The sequence below is a fragment of the Stereum hirsutum genome (assembly GCF_000264905.1).
Source record: "Stereum hirsutum FP-91666 SS1 unplaced genomic scaffold STEHIscaffold_3, whole genome shotgun sequence".
NCBI lineage: Eukaryota > Fungi > Basidiomycota > Agaricomycetes > Russulales > Stereaceae > Stereum > Stereum hirsutum.
This window is the reverse complement of record NW_006763133.1, coordinates 2322891-2343937: the sequence shown is the minus strand read 5'-3', so window position 1 is coordinate 2343937 and position 21047 is coordinate 2322891. Positions and strand designations below refer to the sequence as shown.

At 52.5% G+C, this 21047-nt stretch overlaps 6 protein-coding genes across 6 annotated transcripts; 2 read left to right on the top strand and 4 right to left on the bottom strand.

Annotated features, from left to right (window-relative positions):
* Positions 1-2445: 2445 nt before the first annotated feature.
* Positions 2446-3349, top strand: STEHIDRAFT_51126 (CDP-diacylglycerol-serine O-phosphatidyltransferase; the record flags this gene model as incomplete). Its single annotated transcript, XM_007300386.1, has 3 exons — positions 2446-2558; positions 2659-2884; positions 2963-3349. 3 exons carry the CDS (start codon positions 2446-2448, stop codon positions 3347-3349), a joined length of 726 nt encoding a protein of 241 aa, XP_007300448.1.
* Positions 3350-4448: 1099 nt separating this feature from the next.
* On the bottom strand, positions 4449-9240 carry STEHIDRAFT_92939 (AAA-domain-containing protein; the record flags this gene model as incomplete). The annotated part of the gene is made up of 9 exons (XM_007301103.1): positions 4449-4500; positions 4584-4686; positions 4810-5147; positions 5219-6120; positions 6183-6284; positions 6347-6662; positions 6733-6980; positions 7042-8538; positions 8592-9240. 6 exons carry the CDS (start codon positions 9238-9240, stop codon positions 5504-5506), a joined length of 3429 nt encoding a protein of 1142 aa, XP_007301165.1. The 3' UTR covers positions 4449-4500; positions 4584-4686; positions 4810-5147; positions 5219-5503.
* A 466-nt stretch (positions 9241-9706) lies between these two features.
* On the top strand, positions 9707-14060 carry STEHIDRAFT_51287 (S-adenosyl-L-methionine-dependent methyltransferase; the record flags this gene model as incomplete). The annotated part of the gene is made up of 15 exons (XM_007300397.1): positions 9707-9972; positions 10033-10786; positions 10842-10936; positions 10973-11215; positions 11270-11624; positions 11697-12094; positions 12152-12343; positions 12402-12635; positions 12708-12971; positions 13052-13276; positions 13353-13397; positions 13452-13525; positions 13586-13680; positions 13776-13868; positions 13938-14060. 15 exons carry the CDS (start codon positions 9707-9709, stop codon positions 14058-14060), a joined length of 3456 nt encoding a protein of 1151 aa, XP_007300459.1.
* Positions 14061-14157: 97 nt separating this feature from the next.
* STEHIDRAFT_74721 (isocitrate lyase and phosphorylmutase) lies at positions 14158-16630 on the bottom strand. Its single transcript, XM_007300546.1, has 11 exons — positions 16215-16630; positions 15972-16139; positions 15861-15912; positions 15762-15809; positions 15359-15689; positions 15134-15292; positions 14897-15068; positions 14775-14830; positions 14614-14712; positions 14431-14536; positions 14158-14346 (listed from the first exon to the last, which is right to left on the bottom strand). Exons 1-11 carry the CDS (start codon positions 16613-16615, stop codon positions 14247-14249), a joined length of 1692 nt encoding a protein of 563 aa, XP_007300608.1. The 5' UTR covers positions 16616-16630; the 3' UTR covers positions 14158-14246.
* Positions 16631-16883: 253 nt separating this feature from the next.
* STEHIDRAFT_119206 (CDP-diacylglycerol-inositol 3-phosphatidyltransferase) lies at positions 16884-18235 on the bottom strand. Its single transcript, XM_007301102.1, has 5 exons — positions 18047-18235; positions 17813-17987; positions 17638-17751; positions 17493-17574; positions 16884-17436 (listed from the first exon to the last, which is right to left on the bottom strand). Exons 1-5 carry the CDS (start codon positions 18171-18173, stop codon positions 17143-17145), a joined length of 792 nt encoding a protein of 263 aa, XP_007301164.1. The 5' UTR covers positions 18174-18235; the 3' UTR covers positions 16884-17142.
* A 388-nt stretch (positions 18236-18623) lies between these two features.
* On the bottom strand, positions 18624-20039 carry STEHIDRAFT_27189 (t-SNARE; the record flags this gene model as incomplete). Its single annotated transcript, XM_007300289.1, has 8 exons — positions 18624-18765; positions 18826-18911; positions 18972-19091; positions 19145-19227; positions 19290-19398; positions 19461-19691; positions 19767-19946; positions 20013-20039. Coding segments are annotated over 8 exons (978 nt in total), but the record flags the coding sequence as incomplete, so codon positions are not given.
* Between the last annotated feature and the right edge of the window lie 1008 nt (positions 20040-21047).

The following is a 21047-nucleotide window of genomic DNA, read 5'->3' as shown; positions in this document are numbered from 1 at the left end:
TTCGGCATCAGAAGAATGCTCAGCGGAAGAGATAAAACCATACTGCCTTAAAAATCAGCCGTATCACAACGCGGAGATCTGTGGGGACCAGGATACGGTCGAACCCACTGCCTTGCTGCCGATGCACAGACACCTCACCAGTCAACGGACTAGGCTGGAGAAAACAATGCAATCGCTCGATTCGATATCGCCTTCATTGTCGTCAAGGGGCATAGGGGAATCAACAGAGAGGAGCGGTCGACAAGCCAGGTGCGTCTTGCGCCCGCAATAGCGGTTGGATCCTCCTGATTTTCTGCCTTTTAAATCAGAAAATTAGCCTGATGCTTTGCCAAACTCCGGTCGGGCTCCTCATCGTCTTGCTCGATGAGAGGCCCTGATTTTCTAGGGAGATACCCCGTTGGGCATGTCGAATAATCCTGACGACGACTTGGTTGGTCTCGCTGGCATTCGAGAGACTATCGTCCTGAATGTCTTCATCGCCCGCATTTCTTGAGTCAGTCATAATTGCATGGACCAGTTCTTCTTCTTCATGACCTTGTGCTTGACTGGCCTGGTCTTGATGTTGTTGCTGTGGCGATGCTTGTCGGGGTGCCACTCACGGTCTGGCGTGAAAGCGCTTGCACGAGAAAAGATCTGTTTGAGGCAGTCATCGGTGAGTTCAGTTTCTTGTGCATAGTTGCGAGGATTCATGAGGGCGGGTTCAAAGAGCTGAAAATGCTCGCCGCTCCCCATCATCATTCTTGAAGGATGTGACACGTCACATCTGATGGGTCCTCCAGTCACCGTGACTCGATCCGTATATGAGCGTGACATGGCACCCCTCTATACATGCATAATCGTCTATGACGACCAGGGTGTGCAAAAGTGCATTTATAATTTATATTGACGAAGGAGATGAAACAAGGGAGCCGAAGATACAAGGTTCGCCTCAGGAGGAGACTCTTCGCGGGTATCGTTGTCGGGGTGGTGGGCCTCTAGGCTCACAGTTCTTCGGCCACTCACCAATCAGACGAGAAGCCGTTGTGGATCACAGAGATGGTCGGAGGTGTCATGTATATGCTGACGCTATAGCACCTCCAATGACCTGCACGCCGTGTAGGCTGTGCTGTCCTCCGTCCGATTCACGAATGCCAAGTCCCAAAAGCAAGTACGCACCTAGGGAGCAGCGCACCCACGGTGCTACGATCTGTTCTGGGCTGGCCTTTTACTCCTATATTACCGGCGGTACGAATGTAAAGTATCCGTGGCTAAGCAGCGAGCAGGCTTGGACGCGAGACTTCATGAAAGTTCAGTCTAATGAGTGTTAATGGGGTGGGACGCGTTGTGGACGTTCGTATTCGCCAGCCGCGCGGTTTTGCGACGTCGATTTGAGCGGCGGTTTAGACTTCTTCTTTGCTAATTGCGACGGGTTCACCGTCTTGATATAAGACAAGGTTTACGGCTCGATGAGTTCTTTCGCCCCACCCCCACAAAGTTCCCCGCTTTCCCCAGCCAGTCGACCATATGCAAAGACCACCGTCCAACGACGTGAATTTCGTTCGGACGGCTGTAGAAGAGGAGGTGGAAAGGGACGAAGAGGACTACGATATATACCTTCTTATTCCGTCTCTCGAGCTGTCCAGTCCGTCTGAGCAGGGTCCGTGTCTGTATGGAGTGCGTCCACCATCCTTTGATGCTCGGCTGCTTGAACTGACGCGTTTCTCGGTAGCCTGTGCCGTATTTGCTCGCATACGACGACTTCTACGACAGGCTTTACCCTGAACAAACGGTACGCCTCCCGATTCTCGCGTTTGGAAGTCTACTTCAATGTCACTGATTTGCTCCCAGCTCCCCAACTGGCGCGAGGAGCCCATCGACTTTCGCTTCCCGGACGTCTCAACAAGCGACAGCGGTACACAGGTGCCATCGACGCCCGTTCCTGAATACAGTTCAATTGTCAAGTCGGGATTGCTGTTCACGGTTTCCTCTGCGAGTTCATGGCGCCAGCGCGTGAATGTACGTGTCCTCTTTCTTCGTGTTTGCAGGATTGTTGTTGAGGACTTGCTCCATAGCGCGTCCGCCGCCGCATCCACCGCATGTTGTACAAAGTGCGCGGTCTTCGCCGTCGAAGACCAGCGTGATCGAGCGCAAACATTCTTAAATCTTGATACACATCCATCCTACCTTTGTATAATCTATTTCTTGGGGTCTCTTGGTTGTTTTCCAAAAAGTTGGCCGGTGCCATTTGTACATATAAATATAGTGTTGCTTCTTGATTTTCGCGAGTGATTGAGCATCCAGTGGGCATGGCCGTGTATGATGAGCGATAAGTACAGCCGCTGAGAACGAGCAATGCGGCGTGACGCTGTTTGAGTACGTAAGCGGTGCACAGTGAGACCCGCTCCACAGGATCGACTTGCTCCCAACAAAAAGGTCGTTCGCTCCGTATTCACGTCCACATCCTTCATGTCCACCCTCAGTCAGCGTAAGCCAAGTGCCCCGAACGGCAAGACCGACGAGTCCAAGGATGCTGCCCTTCACCAGTATCAGGAGACCGAGGGTCATTTCTCGATGGTCAGGTAACGATTGAATTATCACCTTCAGCCTCCTTTCCTTCGAGCTTCAGTTTTGCACCAAACATTATCTCCAAGGCTGACGCTGTTATGCCTGCTGCTACAGAAACTTCCGTTTGGCCGACCTTGTCACCATCATGAATGGAGTTTGCGGCTCCTTCTCCGTGTTTTCCTCGGCACGGTACCTCCTAACGAACGACGAGGATTATTTGTGGCAAGCACTTGCGCTCCCCCTTGCGGGCTTGCTGTTTGATTTCTTCGATGGAAAGGTTGCGAGATGGAGGAAAGAGAGCAGTATGCTTGGACAGGAACTGGATTCGCTCGCCGACCTCGTACGCATTTTACCCCCTTCTGTCCTTTTCACGTGCAACTTACTCGCTCTACTTTGCTATTTTCTTCTTACGATGTAGATCTCATTCGGTGTCGCACCTATGATGCTAGCCTTCACCCTCGGCATGCGCACATATCTCGACACCGTCGCCCTCACGGGCTTCATCTGCTGCGGTCTTGCACGCCTCGCCCGGTTCAACGCCACTGTCGCGCTCGTACCAAAAGATGCGACAGGAAAATCGCAATACTTCGAGGGTCTGCCTATCCCTTCTTCCCTCGGATTCGTCGGCATCCTGTCCTACTGGACGAAGATGGGATGGATCGAGGGAAAGGAGGGGATTCCGTGGGGTGTGGTCACTCTTTGGGGAAAGCCTGGAGGCAGTGGAGAGGTGCATGTCGTGTGCTTCTTGTTGGTGGCTTGGGCGGCGGCGATGGTGAGTAAGACGCTTCGTATTCCAAAGATCTGAGGGGTAGTATATTGTCTCTGGACGGAAGGATGGATGGATGTCGAGAGTTTTTTCTTTCTTTCTTTGCCACATGAAAAGGACCGAATGGTTGACTACAGTCGAGTGGGCGGGCTGGATCTATTGTATACGACAAAGGACAGGGCTCTACTCTATACTACTTACACGCTGCGAACTGCATGATGATATTCACGACGACGAAATATACGCACAGTGTTACGATGTCATTTTGGGTACTTGTGGCCAATGCATAACACGACTTCGTTTGTCCAGAGTCCAGACCGTGCCAACTCTATTTTGTGGCACCAGGGTTGCGTGTCAACGGGCGCCTATCGCGTTTGTGGCGCAGAAAAACAATGGCGCGCGTTTATTGACGCGACTTTGGTGTTTGCGCGTCGCGTCTTTGCTTCTTCCACCCATCATCTTCTTCACAATGGTTCAAGTTACCTCCGGAGATGTCAATAGGCTCTTTCTCCAAGCTATCATCTCAAGAAAATATGTCTCCATGGACCTCGCCAGAGCGCTGTGGAAAGCCTGTATAGGAGCTGTTAAAGGTCTCTGATCTCCTTCCCTTCCCTTCGTCATAAAGCTGAACCTAGGTCGTTTTACTTGCGGTTCATGAATAAATAGCTGCAGACGACGCGCTCGATATTGAATACCGCGACGATAGAAACAGCTGGGAGAAGTTTCTTGTGGACGTGAATGCGTCTATCAACGGGCTTGACTTGGAGATTGCTCATCTACACGACGAAATTACTGGACGAGAGATGCTGGCACTGGTGCGGACATTTTTCTCTTATTTGTACCGGTCTACATTTAACACATTTCCATGTACATAACTCTACAGGTAAACAGGAATGGCGACGAGGTCGCACAGATTGCTACAGGGTACTCCCCTGTCGAGATTGCGTTCTTCAAGGCGCTGGTAAGGAGCTGTGCACTCCAAATACCCCAACATGTGCTCACATCCAGGACCGTTGTCTCCTCGTGCAATAGATTGAACAAATCATGACCGCACCAAACGAATCGTATTCCGTGTCTTCGCTCGCTGCACTTCGCGAACTAAACAACCTCGAGGGGACCAAGATGTCCAAGTCGCAAGGCGAGATAGTCCTCGAGAGCTTCGTCGCAAAAGGTTGGCTATACAAGAGCGAGTACGTCCTTTTTCTCTCAGTTCTACGCTCTTTACCCTACCCCGACTTGTACTGACGCAACATAAACTAAACGTATACTTCAGGCGAGGCCGTTATTCTCTCACAACACGTACCATTCTCGAGCTCATGCCATATCTGAGAACAACATACGCCGATGAAGTCCTAGAATGTACAATCTGTCTCGAGGCACGTCCACGGTCTTTTAACTCCACCACAATTGCGCTCTGTTCATGAACACCCCCTTATCGACTTTATATGACCCAATCATTTTGCTCACTTTTGCTCACCCCCTTCACCTTCACCCTCCAGCTCCTCACCCGCGGCAAAGGCTGCTACACCTGCGGCGTCCGCATGCACACGCACTGCTTCTCCAAATACCGCGCTACCAAGGTCAAATGCCCGCAATGCGGCTCGGATTGGGCCTCGCACGAAAGCGCCGCAAAGCTGGTCGAGATAGGAGAGAAGGCGGCCGGTGGAGATGGGGACCACAACACGAGACGGTCGAAGAAGAGGGCTTCGACGGAGGAGGATAGTGATGAGGATAGGAAGAGGAGTCAGACGCAGGAGGATGATGACGAGGAAGAGGAGCCTACGCAGACGCAGACACAGACACAGCGGAAGAGCAGGAGTAACCCCAGACGGGGAAGGTGCGTCTCCTCTCTCTCTCTCGTTCTTTCACTCTTGTTACTAGCATCTGGGCCTGACAAGTTACGAGTAGCGCACCGCAGTCCCAGCCGGACGCTGAGATGGACGTTGACGAGGAAGAGGAAGAAGCCTCGCCACCTCCTACACAGAGACGAGGTAACAGGCGACGCGGATGAGGATTCACTTTACTTCTGTGCGTGTGTATGTATATGTCCGAGCCGAGCGTCCTTGTGTGAGCATTGAGCAAGCAATTGCAAAGCACTACTGATACAAGCAAGCATTAATAACGAGCAAACAAAGTACATTACGATGCCCGCCATCAGAACCGACCCCGCGACCCTTCTACCCAACTCATCTACTAATCGAGATCCCTCGACCGCGCTATATGCTCAAATATCGACGCAGTAAGAGGCCCGACTTTACCCTCCTCCTTCCCAACAACGACCTGATTCATGAACCCGAACCTGTCCTTACCCCACACCTGCTTTTTGCGCGCTTTGCGGCCTTCACCGAATTCTTCATTCCATTTCCGCAGCTCGGACAGGCTGCCGAGCGATTCGGAGGAGGATGGAGTGATTTCCTTGAGTGCTTTGACGAAGTTGCGTGGGTGGAGGACACGCTGAGGCATCGGTGTGGCGTCCTCTTCCTCGGACGGGCTCTCTGTATTTACGGCCTTTGTCGTTTCTGTGGCCTCTGCAGTTTCTGGTACAGCTGTCGCCGTAGAAGAATCGCTCTCCGACTCTAAAGAAGCGTCGGGAGAAGATGATACACCCAGAAAGGCTACTTCATTGGGCTCGGAGGGCGTCGAAGGGGTGGCTTCAGCATCCACTGCTGCTACGTTCTCGGAGGGCTTCTCCACAGCCGAACCTGATGCGTCTGTTACTAGCGCAGTTTGCGAGTCTGGCGGAGGGGCGGCTATCCACGGTACTGTAACATGCTCCTTGACAGCATCGAGCGCTGCAGAGACACAGAGATCTGGATAGGAATGACGACGATTCAGAATATAATGCGCAGAATATAGAAGAATGCCGACATACGCTTCAGGTCTGAACCGGAGAAACTCTCGGTCTTCTTGGCCAGTTCTTTCAGATCGACCTCAGGCGCCAGACTCTCATCGCGGAGAAGGATCTTGAGAATCTCTGAAATAAAAACATTCAGTATCATTGTCCCAACGCAGGATGAGAACAAGACGAAAACGTACCCTCTCGTTCCTTCTCCCCCGGCAAATCGACCAACAACCTCCGCGGTAACCGTCTCAGAACCGCATCATCAAGATCGAAAGGTCGATTCGTAGCACCAATAACGATAACATTATCTTCCTTCGACGACTTCAGCCCGTCCATCTCCTGCATGAACTCGGTGATGACGCCTCGATGGGCGATAGCACCCCCAGTCTCGCGCGCAGACGACCGTGCGCCGAATAAGGCGTCGATTTCGTCGATGAAGACGACGCAGGGGGAGAGTTGGCGAGCGAGCGAGAACAGTGAGCGGACGAGTTTCTCGCCTTCGCCGACGTACTAGAGGGATGGAACAGATTATTGAGTATTGCTGGTGAGGATGAGGAGGCGATTAGGCTGAACGACCTACCATGTCCATGACATCGGAGGGTGTGACGGCGAGCATGCGACACCCTGCTTCCTTTGCCAATGCTCGTACGATGAGTGTCTTTCCGGTGCCCGGGGGTCCGAAGAGGAGGCAGCCGGTCATGCCGTGTTCTTTGAGGATACCATGCTGGAAAGACGAAGGATGAAGAAGAGGAAGAGAAACGATTGTCCGGACGGAGTCGATGGTGTGTGGTGGAAGATGTACTTGAGAGAACGAAGTAGGCATGGATGCTAAAAGTAAGGGTGTGAGCAAAGCCAGCGATGGTTCAATCGGCGAGCATAGTGAACATACCAGCATCGACAATACACCCTAGCAGCCTCTGCTCATGTTGGTCAAGGTACGGGTCGCGTTTGACTCTCTCCACAACCTCATCAATCACTGTCTCGTCCTTCTCATCTTCCTCGTCCTCTTCATCCTCCTCGTGCTCCTTCACAAGTTTCCCCGAAGACTTCTGCATCCAAGCTTTCCTAACATTCCGAGTCGACCGCTGTTTCGCCCAAGCCTTGAAGACCTCCTCCCACGGTACAGGAACCGCACCCAGTGAAGGCCTCTTAGCCTTGTACTCAGCAGCAGCACTCCGCGAGACGACCATCCCGACCGCCTGATCCGCGATCTGCTTCACCGTCGTCCAGTCCTCCAATCGCTTACCCCAATCTTCCCACATCTTAGCCGCCTCCTCTGACACGCCCGCCGAAGTCTTCGACTCGTCCTCCTTCGCAGCGTTTTCCTTCCCGGCCGATGCTGACGTATGTGAAGCAGGTATCACATCCATCTTCGCAAGGTCCCCACCCACCGCGTTGACACCCATCCTCATCGTCAACTCATTGATCTCCCTCCTCCTCGCCACACGACAGGACCGTTCATGCGCTACCGAACGCGTCTCCGGGACGATGACCGTCGTCCGGAAGAACTTCGAGTTGGTCTGCGAGTCGGTGCTTTTGCTGTTGCCCTTGCTGCTGCTCCCGCCGCCCCGAGCAGACGGCATCCGACTGGGACCTGGGAATGGGCTGAACAATGAAGACAGCCCAGAAAGACCAGACGAACCACCAACGACAACAACTCCATTATCCCTCGAACCGACCCCGCCCGCCTCGTCGTCTTCGTCCGGAAGTGACAGCTTCGGGAGGTCGTCTAGCAGGCCAGAGTCCGCGCGCTCCCATTTTCGTAACCGTTGTCGGAGTCGACGTTCACGCGCCTTGTCCGACAGGTCGTCCTCGCCGTACTCAGATCTGGGCGGTCGGGCAGCCGGGGAGTTGAATGAGGAAGTGGCGGCGCTGCGGCTCATGACGAGGCTCATCATGTTTTGGCCGCCGCCACCGCCGGAAACCGAGGATGGAGAGTGTAAGGGAGGTGCGATGCCGAAGATGATGGTGACTGGGTTCGCTACGGGGGACGTCGGTCGGGATATAGGTCCTTGACGGCGCGCTCGTACTGCGTTCAGGAGACCGGGGTACCATGTCTGCGATGAGGAAGCCAGAGTTCCAAAGTCGCGAACGTAGATTATGCGTGGTCGTCCTGGTGTGCTGTCTGGTGCTTGAATGTTGACGAGTTGCTCGAAGAAGGTTTTAGTGGCGAGAGTGCCTGACCGTGCATTGGATGAGGGAGAGGAGCGAGAAGGTCGCATGGGTGTGAGAACGGTGAGGCTCATTGGAGGACCGAGCGAAATAGGTCCAGAGTCCGAATCGTCGTCTTCTTCGTCTACAGCAGATGAGCGACGGGACATGCGTTGAGGTATGGGTGGTGCAGTAAAATGTAATGGATTGTGAGGAAGGTTCAAAACACTGGCAGCTGTTTCGCCAAGGTCAGACCACAAGACAAAACTACATAGGAGGGGAACTGACCTTTGCCAAACTGGCCACATTCCCCAGCTGCTAAGTGAACGGCATCGAGCACGACAACATCGGATTCAGTCTGCCGTGCGAGCTCACGGACAGTCGCGTCCAGAACATAATCACCGCCCTCGATAGGACAGTAAAGCGCGAGGGTGGGTTCGACGGGGGCTCCCTGTGATGAACTATATGCGGCGCGATATTGGGTCTGTGGATGCAACGTCAACCAGAGATTATTGAGAGCCTCTTCGTAGATTTCTGGAGGTGGGTGCGGGGCCGTAGGGGGTTTGTCAGCCAAAGACTCTGCTGTCCATAGGATATCTAGTCCATTCGGCAGTGGATGAGTAATATCTGTCTCCTTCGTCGACTCTTTGGTAACTCTTGTTGTTCGAGCTTTAACGGGCTGCTCAGGTATTTCAGGAGGGGTCGGTGGTTTATCGTCGTCATTTTCGTTCGCCTCTGGAGGTGACTCGGGTGCGGACGCGTCGGGTGACGGTGTGGTCGTCGACGAAGAGCGCCTGGAAAGACGGGCGCTCTTTGCAAGAGGCTGTTCATTGCGTGGATATCGAGCAGGACCAGAGTAGGAGAGGAGAGCACGGCTGGGAGGAGAGCAGGCTTTCGAGAACAGACGAGTCCTCCGGAGGACGAGTTGGGAGCGCATGCAAGCCGACCAACGCTCGCCATCTCCAAATTGCACCGCGAACAGCTCCGGCGATTGCCGACCGCAACCTGTCCGTTCTCTGTCTCTTCAGCCTCCACATTATTTTGTAGAAATCATTTGGGTCTGCGACAATTTGAATCTTTTACCCGTCATGCCCCCCGCGCGCTCGTCAGCATGGGACGTCTCTTTTCCCGACGATTCACAAGTACGCTATCCTCCTTGGAGGCCAAGATCTGCTGCTCATAGCTTGCCTGAACTTGAAGGCGCAACAACAACATACTCAGGGTGTTCCACCTCGGCATGCACCTCGGTATGCTGCGAACGGTGACTTTGCAATGTCAACTGTTTGGAGGATATAGTCTCAATCGTGCGCCACACCTTCCTTACAGCTCCGAAATATCATTTTACTCGCTATGACGAAATGGAAGAAGACCCTCGCATTCCGTTTCTCCTCGGTGAAAACCCCATGGATCACGCAAATCTTCGAGAGAATGAACTTCCATGCCGCCTGCTATCCAACTTCACCATCTTTGATAGTGACGCTCAGAATGTCCTGGTTTCGCTTGCAAACTTGAACAGTCACGGTTCGACGCACTTCGGTGCTGCTGGGGTCGCGGCGGCTTACCTCGAAGACGAGGAAGATGCGGGCCAAGAAGACAGAGACGACTCGGATGTAGTCTCTCTGCACCTGCGCAACATAACCTGTACATTTGACTACACGGAGGTTGATGGGTTAGTAAGGGTATATGGTCTATCGACTCCTTTCACTCATGCATACTGACGATCATGCAGACCGGTTCAGATTTACACAGATCGAGCTGCTTATATCCTCAAAAACCCTTCCAACGCTTACAAGCCAATGTATGACCCTTACTATCGACGGCACAAGACTCTTCAGAAGATCATCTCGACTGCCCGGGAAGATCCAAGGATGGACTATAAGACCTTCGCTGAATTTCTCTCCACATCTTATGACGAAGTCCTCGGTCGGTGTTGGACCACAAATGATATTGCTCTTGTGGTACTTCTCTCTTCCTCGCATCTCAGTCGTCGTTCTGATTCAATAAATATCACAACTCAACAGAAAGACTATCTTCCAAAGGCCACCGAGAGCCTATCGGAAGCCATCCGGACATCAGGAATTGTCCAATACATCCTCTCTGGAAGGCCATTGCACCTTACTTTAGAGCAACACAATGCCAACAAACGCAAGATACGCATGGACGCTGCAGATCTCCGCACAGTCGGCAACATCGATGTTTCTCTCCTCCGCCAGGAGAACCAGAATCCTACCCACGTCACCTCTCATATCGCAAATCTCGCTTCTGGGCTCTTCCGTGAGCAAATGATGGTTGTTGGTAGGCGCACCCATGGAGTAGGGAAGGAGGTCCTGACGAGGCGCGAGAGCGTACAGTTCAATAGCATGAAAAAGTATCAAAGGCAGACGTTGTTGAAGGTGAAGGCAGTCAAATGGCGCCCGGAGTGGGCTGTTGATAGGAATATCGGATGGTTTTTCAAGGCTGAGGTAGATGGCACGATCTACTCTGTATGTATTTATACGCTTTGTTTGTCTTCATCAGCCATACTAATCTATTATCCAGGTCGGTGACATTATTGTTATCCCGAAGAAGAACGTAAACATGGCCGCCATGAACGAGAAATCATCACTTTCGGGCTTCTTCAAGTATGTCTTTCGGTGTATATTCCCTTAATTCGCCTGACGTACTGGAAGATTCGGGCAGATCATTTACATTCGCATTGACACCCACCTCGAACAGGCGCATGTTCGATGGTTCGAACATAGTGCGGGAACCGTCCTGGAGAACATCTCGGATATTCGGGAGTTTTTCGTCACCAACTCCTGCGACCACGTTGATTTGCAGACGATTTGTGGTGGAGTTAAGATGACCTACCTTGCTTCAGGGAAGGACCCAAACGGCACAGGCGTGCTGGGAGAAGACAGCTGCTTTTACAGGTATGCGTGCTGAAACGACTCCCTTCCATGTAGACCGTTTCTGATCCCCTACAGGTATCTATTTGACGAGAAGGATGGATCGTTCAAAGATGCGCCTGTACTCCAACAACCCAACGTGAAGGACCCTCGGGACAGTTGTCCGATCTGCATCCTGCCGAGGACACACGAAACCAACCGGTACGCGTCCGAACCTGAATACGAGATGCTCGACAATGGGGTCAAGTTCGACGATGGACGGGAGTTTCATATATACGACTGTGCGTTCTTCTCTCTACGGGAGAAACACTGTCAGGCCGGCATGATTATCGACTTCCGCGTTCCTGCGCGAGGCGAACCTACGGTCACTCTTCAGCTTATCGGCTTCGTCAACGATATCCCATCACTTCCGGACGATGTGATGAAGGATGAGGTATGTCAGTACTCATCGTATTCTATCTCCAAGCTTGACAAGTGCTTCGAGTGCTGAATATTTCAATGACAGAGACACGTCTTCCTATCTGACGAACGTGTCTCAGTCGCGCTGCGTTACCTCGGAGACCAACTCCACATAGCTCACCTCCGCGCGATCCCCGACCTCTCAACCTGGCACTCGCTCTCCCCATTCCACTTTCATCTCACGTACCAACTGCCGAACGCGAAGCCGTCCAGATGGACACCGGAACCACTCGACTACAGGAAAGCTCGGATCTGCGTCTCGTGCATGAAAGTTCAGATCAAAAAGTTTCAACGGAAGAAGGAGGGGCGCGGGGAAGGACCGACGTTGCGTGCGCTTGATGTTTTTGCTGGAGTTGGAGCGTTTGGGCTTGGGATGGAGGAGGCGGGTGGGATCAAGGTTACGCATGCTATTGAGATTTCGCCTAGTGCGGCGAAGACGTTGAAGTGAGCTATCTTCAATCTTTTTTATCTTTTCAGTAGGAATACTCATAAATAATATAGGCTTAACGCTCCGAATGTCACCGTATACAACCAGGACGCTAATCTCGTATTGCACAAAGCGGCCATGCAGTACTACAAGCCCGAGCTTGCCTCTACTGATCCACCCCTCAAGAGTCTAGCTGACGACAAGACTCCATTACCTCCTCCGCCACATCCGCGGGATATAGACGTAATACTGGCAGGCTTTCCTTGGTATGCACATCTAGCATCGTCTTCTATAAACATAGATTTGCTCATCTCGATCCTCCAGTCAGCCTCACTCGAGATTGAACATGTTTCAGAAGGCGAATGATTCGAAGAGCAACTTGATCCTCGTCTTACTGTCCTATGTCGACCTCTTCAAGCCGAAGTACTGCCTCTTCGAGAACGTCCGTGGTTTCCTTCAATTCAATCTCAACGCGACGCAGAAGGATCAATACAGTGTTGAAGGAGGAATAGACATGGGTGGTATAAAGTTCCTACAATACGCCATGCTCACCATGGAGTACGTTCTTTCTCACTTCATCTGCCTCAATTTCTAAGCCTTATGCTTGTACTGATCCGGACACCTGTTCAGCTATCAAGTCCGCATCATGCTCCTCCAAGGCGGACACTATGGCCTACCCCAAACTCGCATCCGATTCTTCATGGTCGCGGCGAAGAGAGGGTATCACTTACCCGAGGTACCACAGCCGACACATCAATTCCCCGCGAACGATGGCCTCGAGATCAAGTTCACGAACGGAATGGTGATACGTCCCGTGCAGACCAATGGCAGGAGCGCGCCGTTCCGGTCCACGACCATCGAGGATGCTATCGGGGATCTCCCGCGCTTCGATTGGTATGTACTCGACCACCTTCATGTCCTTCATATCTCTAGAGACTCAAGGCCCGAGACTGACTAAAGGTGGATAATGACAGGAAAAACCCGCAGAAACTAGAGAAGACGCCTCTTCCCGGGACTCGACAGCGCGAGGACGAAGTGCTCACGCTCGATTGCGATCCAGATAAGGGGTTCGTTGGCTTGACGGGCCGGATGGAGTATTTCAGTCCGCCGAGGACTTCGTTCCAGTTCAAGTGCAGAGAGAGGCCGACGAGTAATCTGCAGCATATTAATCGCGTATTGAACGAGGGTACTGTCGAGCGGTAGGCCACAGCTTTTGAAGGCTTACACTTTCCTATGAGGAATCTTCGCTGACTTGAAGGGTCATTGTCAATGTAGAGTGAGGAACATCCCTCTGGAACCAAGAGCAGACTATCGAAGTGAGTGGACTCTGTACGCACCTATCGGCCATATACTTGATAAATTTGTAGGCTTGAGAGAAAACCCGAAACTATGGGAGTGGCAGTTCTCAGACCGCGCATCTTCGATCGCGAAGAAGGGTTTCCGCGGAGGTGAACAGACCTAGCGATGTCCTGCCGTGGCTCAACGCATCACTGACCGAACTCTCCAAGGACTCTACGGTCGCCTGAACAAGGACGGGTTCTTCCAAACGACGGTGACGAATGTCGAGCCTACCGCGAAACAGAGCCGTGTCCTGCATCCCTGGGTACGTCATTGCACAGTATCTTTCTCCTCTACCTTTATTATAGCTAAGTACTCCCTGAATACTGTGCGACGTGTCCGGGGCGGTCGGATGTTCAGTGTCACCGTATCCTTACCGTCCGTGAGCTAGCACGCTCACAAGGTTTTCCCGACTGGTTTGTGTGCGTCTCCGAGACAGGCGACATCAAGACGGTATGTCTTCGTCTTCCGGTCGAGCCTCAAAACAACTGAAGTAAATCTCGTTGGATTGTGCTTTCACAGATGCATCGTCAAATCGGAAACGCCGTTCCTTTGCCCGTAGGTGCTGCGTTGGGACGATCGTTGCGAGCCGCTGTGTTGAAGAAAAAAGCAGAGGATGACGAGAACGCGATCGTCCTAGACTGACAGAGGGGATGTTATGATCTTGAGCCACGAAATAATCGTATGTTGTAGGATATCATGTTCTTGTTACGGCTTTGCAATACCCATCGATCTGAGTTTCGTCCACATAGCGATGTTTGTTTTTGCATTTATTATGAGATACAATGTATATTATACACATGCTTGAACTCGCGCCACGTCGGATTAGAATCAGAAAGAGTGTTCCGTGGAGTCCTTCCCCGTCGACGACGAGCTTGAAGAGCCCGAAGATATCGTTGACAAGATCCCGTCGATGTAGTTCGCGCCACTCCTATACGGGCAAAATAAGTTAATAGACCGTCGAAGAATATCGCACAATACTAAAGGAGAATGAGAGACAAGGAAGAAGGCGCACCATTTCTGATGCGTCAATACATCACATCCGATCTCCTTTTCCTTCCGTTGCACAGTCTCGACATAAGCGAGCATCCCATCCGTCTTGAACCGGTTCGCTAGTTCCGCTGCAAATTGAGAAACAAAGCCAGTCAGCGAAATATCTTCGTGTGCGAACAGAGAGGACAAAGGAGGTAAAACGAACCCATCGAGACGGCATTGCTGTGAAGGCCGGCTAGGGAGATGAGTTGCAGGACGAAACCTTCCTTAGCGATCTCCCAGACAAAGCTCTTCAAATCCTCATCTAGACAAACCACCTATAGTTAGCAATCCGACCGCTCAGGGACCTCCACAAGACCAACATACCAGAGAAACCATGTGCGGCCCAGTTGAAAGATGGGCTCAGGTTATAGACGAGCCACCTTCATATGTACGAAAGTCAGTACCAAGGAAAGATCGAGGAGACGAAGCAGGAGGAGAAGGCGCACTTTCCGGGATATTTCGAGCGAATCTTCCTTGCGATCATACGCGCCTCCTCCACGTTGGGTTCTGTCAACTCCAGCCAGAGCAGGTCGGCGTACGGTGCATATGCGAGCGCGCGGTTAACGGCACAGTCGACTCCGCCGGTAGTGTGGTAGTAGCCTTCACGAGTGCGAGGAACTATGCGATAGACAATTAGAACATCCTCGAGCGGAGAAGGGTAGAACATCGAGAGAAGTACTAACGATCCCAGTTCCAGTCGATCTGTTCTCCGAGTATACCGGCGGCGATTTCTCTCGCATCGGTATTAGACTTTCCAGCAGATGCGGAGCGGTATTGTTCCAAGACGGAGGCTTTGCTGTCCGACGAAATCGAGCTAGCTGACTGTATAGCCTTCTCAACAGCTGCAACACACCAGTGAATCAGTATCTCGGTCCCACAAACTACATAGGGAAATAATATTATCGCACCTTCATCAAACGTCAACAACTCACTCTCCGCCAACCACTGCGTCTCCAACTTATCAACCTCCGCCCCACTCAATCCCTTCGCCTCCGCCTCATCCAAAACCTCCGCTAATCCCTTTCTGCGCTTCCCATCGGCTCCTCGTGTAGCCACGCCACGGACGTAGGGGTGGTCACGGATATCGATGGTCGAAGAGAGGAGACGGGCGGATTCGGCGTCGGTGCGGGCGATGAGGAGCATGATGTTCTGCATTAGGTCGAGTTGGAACCGGGCGGCGATGAGACGGGAGATGTGGGCGCTGGTGGGGACGGTGACTTTGCCTGCGAGATGGCCACACTGGAGGAAATGTCGAGTATTTGGTCAGCTACGGATGGGTGATGGTGTAGTGTGAGGAAGGTGATAGTGTACCTTCTTGCCGCCGTGAAGTTGGTCCTCGAAGTGTATTGCGGATGCGCCCTGTGTTGTGTTTGTTCAGTGTGGCGAATATGAAGCACGAACGTAACTCACAGATTCAGCAAACAGTTTCGTCAGTTTAAGAACAGCAGAAGTGCCTCCATGTCTAACCCAAACACGTCTTCAGTCAATACGATACCATGCAACTAACCCAGCCATACTCACCCCGTATCCCCATCCGCAATAATCGGCCTCAAATAATCCACATACGCCATCTTCTTCCTTTCCTCCTCCGTCGCCCTCACCCTCGCATCATAATGCTTCTTATCATGCAACTGCTGAGCACGAAACAGCCGATGCACCTGGTTCGGAACGGTCGTATAAGGATAGTCTCTGCATATTGTGTTTCCCAACAGAAACGATCACGCACTGAGACTACATCGTAACGATGGGTGGACAGATGCTCACCCCAAGTCCGGCCCGACCTCATTATTGCCCGTCGTCAATACGCTGCTCGCGGCCCAGCCAGAAACGTATAGCACGGGAAGATGAGGTGCCATTTGTGTCATCTGCACGGGATCTATGGCTCCCATAGTATGGAGAGGAAGACCTTGGGCGGAAGCTCGCTGGAGCAAAGCATACAGTTTATCCGCGAGCAGAGTATTCGGGAGAGGAAGAGGAGGAAGAGATCCTTGCTTTGAGGCTACAGCAGCCGCCGTGTAGGGACGGGTAGTCGAAGCAAACCGAGGGAGAGCAAAGAAAGATTCCATGGCCGCGACTCTTGCATCGAAGGCAGCTTTCTTGGCCTCGGGAGAGGGGGGATCGAGCGCAAGTGGCTCGAAATTGTTATGAGGGACCTGAGAGGACATCGCTCGTCTCGCACGATAGTGAACTAGCGGCCTTGACCGAGCTAACAGTCGGACGCGGTGCATCATCGCGGTCCAGGAGCAAGTGTGAGTTGGAATGCGGGGAAATTGCAAACGCCCATGTTTATATGCCTCCTTACCGGCTCTCCGGTTCCAAGCACAAGCGGGTGCCACACTCGCCGGTTCGGTGAGATGAACAATCAATTCTAAATGACTAACTTGCTCTAATTCCGGCCGACAAGACCACGGCAGGCCAAAGATGACCCAGGGCCAGCAACATCGAAAATAACATAGAAAGGAGCGTCTATAAAAACGGGGCGTATTACAGTCCAGATGTAACAGTACTAGTAAAATACGACGCAGCACACAGCGACAGCGACAGCGAACGAACAACGCATTACCTATCTCAGCTTCCGCCCACCCACCACTTGTCCGGTCCATCGTCCACATCGCAACGCAAACGGGTCATCACCCCCACCTCCTACCCCCATCATCGTAATAATAATCCAGCAAATCTCGTCGACCCGTCCTCACGTCCCCTTCCTCGCCGCCTTCAACGAATCTTCCCGAGCCTGCGCCCTCTCCGCCAAGTCCACCCCGACAAGGATTTTCGATGCCTTCCATAGCTGGACCACATTGATCACGTTCTTCGTGAAGCAGATGGGGAGAGTGAACGCCGCGACGAGTAATGGCCAAGTCGCGGGCCCGACGACGGATTCGAAGGGTATAGGAATAGGAAGACCGATGGGCGTGTGGACCCATTTCATAAGGTATAACGAGACGAAGAAGAGTTCGTTGCCCGCGCACATGATGAATAATGTTCGCTACCATAGGCCGAGTCAATGACGCCGCAGTGGGGAAGGGTTCGAAATGCACTCACTGAATCGTTGTAGTATAGCCAGAGAATACGGCTGACATCACTCGTCACTAGTTTGTGGCTTCGTGCTCCGGTTACAAGGGAACTAGGCGGTGCATACGCTTCAGACACGCTGCGCTCCCGGGTTATGAAGAAAAGTAACTCTCACCTGTACATGTGCATGTAATGACTTGCGAAGTCCAGAGCGATGAGAAATTGAAAGAGGAGTGCCGAGTCGGGATACGCTGAAGCTAGATAGCACAGAAGGCACGAGGTCGTACACCTGAACGGACAGACAACTTAAGCCACACAAGAACAGGACGATTATAGCAAGATGAACGCACCTGTCGGTGACCATGTCAAGAACGGCTCCAAACTTGGATGTTTGTCCGAGTGCGCGTGCAGCCTGACCATCGACGGCATCGAGAAGACAAGAGATCCCATACGCAAGCGTGCAGTACTTCGGATGGTAGTTCATAAAATGAAGGGCCAACGCCGCAAGAAGAACGCGTGTGTATCCTGTCGCATCCCCGTCGGGGTGAGTTCAGAGCGCTCCGGAATCTCAGCTGGATGCGTACCGATGAGATTGGGGACGAAGAGGAAGACATTCTCAGAGTAAGTCTGCGCGGTGGCGAGGTCGACCGCAACTTTTGGGTCGACGACCTCGACGGACTGGTTTCGACGGCGGTTTGCTGCTTTGCCCATCATCGAGTTCGCGGGCGGGGATGTTGTGGGGGTATGTATGTTATGGAACGGAAAGGAGAGGAGCGGGACGATGCCCTCGGACGGTTAAACACTCGCAGACGAATTCCAGTGCCGCCGCGAGCGCTTCCAGCTTTTCAGAGGCGACTCGGCAGATGAGGAATCGCGCTTACGTCCATCCGCCGGCGCGTCCCCACCCAATCCCACACGTCCCTGCTTTCGCACAAACATTGTCACATTAGGAGGGAACAGTAGTATGCAACACGAAAAAGTACGTGATCAGACAAAAGAGACAGGTAGGTAAGAGTCCCATACAAATAAATAATAAAGAGCGTAAAGGGGGATATATGGCAGCAAAGCGCACGGGTGAAGAAGGGGAAGAGGGATGATAAAGCAGGCAGGTAGATAGTGCTAGTGAGAAAGAACCACATGCAATGGCATGGTCTAGCTCTTGTTCTTGTTGACATTCTGGCTAACCACAACTCCCACCACGATACCGACGATAGCGAGGATGATGAGGGTGATGAAGAAACAGATCCAACGCTTGCGTCGTGCGGCTCGTGCCGACTTGACGGCCTTCTCGGTTTGTGTGAGACTGCGATATGGATACAGTTAAGTGGGTGTCCCTTAAGACTTGCATGTTTCGAAAACGTACCCGGCTTCCATGTCGGTCTCGACTCGTCCCGCAGATTCCTCAATAACATTGATTGTATCATCTTGTTGTAGTACAAGGTCATTGAGCTACAAGGAACGGAAGTGTGAGACGGGCGTAGTCATGCAGAACAGTGAGAGAGTACGAACGTCATTGAACATCTGAGCAAGCTCCACGAGGGTGTGCTCAATCTTGCGAATGTCTTCATGCCGCTCTTGGACCTCACGGTACGCGGCTCTCGACTCTCCATAACGAGTCGAGGACATGAGCTGGCAGGGGCATAAGATATAGTGACAGTCGGAAGTTTTTAAGCCAAACGCACCGCTTGCGAGAACATCTGACTGCCAGCCCCGTTGTCATCGTTCACCACAGCAGCGACCTCGTCAGGGGTCGCGTCGGGTTTGACTGCAGCACTCAGTTGGTCAGATACCGTTGGGTGTATTCACGCGGCGTTGAGGTGGACTGACCTATTTTGAACTGCCGCTCGACACGCTGTCTGTACCGAGCACGATAATCCTTCTCGACCTCCTGATAACTCTGCAACGCGCTCATGAATCGCGTCCGGACCAGCTGGGTCTATTCATGACCCCACAGGTCAGCATCTCACAGCCTGAACCAGACCAGAAAAACGAGCGAACCTGGTTCTGCCGTATCCGCGCGTCCTGGCCTGGCGGCGTAGGCTGTTTCGCCAGCGTTTGTATCTGGTTTCTCAACTGATTGCTCAAAGCCCTAGTCTCGCCCACAAGTTCGTCGAGCACTGCGTGGTTTTGCTGCGAGTCGTCCATGGAGTTGAGCGTGCGCGAGTGCATCTCGGATATCCTCGACACGTTCCCGTCGAACTGACGGATCCTGTCTTGGATGGATTGTATCTGTGCAGTACGGAGCGCGTTCTCTCAGTCAGCATCGCGCCTGAGCCTGGTTTACTTGTGTGAGATAAGACGCACCTCAGCATAGAAATCTGCCATGCCACCCGACCCGTTTGTGCCTGCGCCGTTGCCATTGTAAGGCGCAGGAGGATACTGCTCAGCCTGTGGCTGCTGGACGCCCGACATCTCGTACGAAGGCTGGGTTGTCTGAGGTGAAGTCGGTGTAGAATATCCCGACTGGCCTCCTTGCCTTTGAGCCTGTACCGAACATCGCACATTAGCATCCCGAAAGGCTCGACGAGAAGAGAAAAAAGACCAGCGCACCCTCATAGCCGCCAAACGATCACGAGCTGCCATTGTTCGTTACTGAGTTGGTCTGAGATGATTAAGAGTTTGGATGTGATGAGAGGAGACGATGGTTGGAATAAGGTATCCTGGAACGAGCGAGCCACAGCAAAGTGGTCGGCGAGGGCTGGCCTGGCGGTGCGGGAGAGTCAAAGCAGTGACCGAGACAAGCAGAAAGATCGCACGAAGAATGGCCTGACGCCAAGTGGCCAGGGGCACCATCTGAGAACAGCCGCATGAGACACTCCCGGCAACCTCCGCGACTGTTTCGCCACCGCGTGCCACAACAAGTTCAACCAACCTGCTCCTGACAAACGCGTCGAGCAACGTGCTATCGCTTATAGTAGCTTCTTTGTACGCAAGGAACTGCACAGGTCCTGGCTCTCTAGTCTTCTCAATGGGGTTATCGCTGGTTATCGTTGTACTTTCTCGCAGTCTCGAGGATTGGAACAGCTGTGTGGCCCCGGCATCTTTTGAACGTCTGAAGCCAAATAGCAGCTCGGAGAAGTGCAGTATCGACGTGGTATCCTTTCTCTGAAAAAAGTAGGCAATATATGTCGCGGTTCACGTCAGTTTTGTTCTATCAAAACGCAAAAAACATGAACTAAAAACGGTGAATGTGGTGCGAGATTTGACACTCAGTTCGCACACAGCGACCTCAACGCTCTCGTCAGTTACATGTCCAGAGAGCCTTTTATTGGAGGTAATAAGTTAGGCATATTTGTAGCGATAAATTTCATCGCTAAAAATCTGCCCTAATAACTGATCAAATGTTTAGTGTCTGTGTTGGGTCAGTGGTGAATAAAACTCGAATGAAACTGACGGGCGCCACACTGACACCTCGGACGCGCTTGTGGCGTGGGAAGCGGAGTTTGAAGAGACTTTCGAACCGCACGATCGTGTCTGTGTCACTGTTTCCGCATCTTCGCTACGAATTCCTCGAGGCTCGACGTTCTCGACCCTTGCCACCTAGGTCTTTTGTGCCATCTCCATGATAACCATGACATTGCCGAC

Excerpts from the sequence above, each read along its gene's own strand:
- STEHIDRAFT_74721 (XM_007300546.1), bottom strand. The coding sequence starts at position 16,615 with ATGTCCTCTCAGGTCCCTCATAACAATTTCGAGCCACTTGCGCTCGAT. Across the intron at positions 16,140-16,214 it reads GAGGTCGGGCCGGACTTGGG|AGACTATCCTTATACGACCG; the intron begins GTGAGCATCTGT and ends CACAATATGCAG. Across the intron at positions 15,913-15,971 it reads ATTGCGGATGGGGATACGGG|ACATGGAGGCACTTCTGCTG; the intron begins GTGAGTATGGCT and ends TGTTTGGGTTAG.
- STEHIDRAFT_119206 (XM_007301102.1), bottom strand. The coding sequence starts at position 18,173 with ATGGGCAAAGCAGCAAACCGCCGTCGAAACCAGTCCGTCGAGGTCGTC. Across the intron at positions 17,752-17,812 it reads CTTGACATGGTCACCGACAG|GTGTACGACCTCGTGCCTTC; the intron begins GTGCGTTCATCT and ends CTGTCCGTTCAG. Across the intron at positions 17,437-17,492 it reads GGCTATACTACAACGATTCA|CGAACATTATTCATCATGTG; the intron begins GTGAGTGCATTT and ends GGCCTATGGTAG.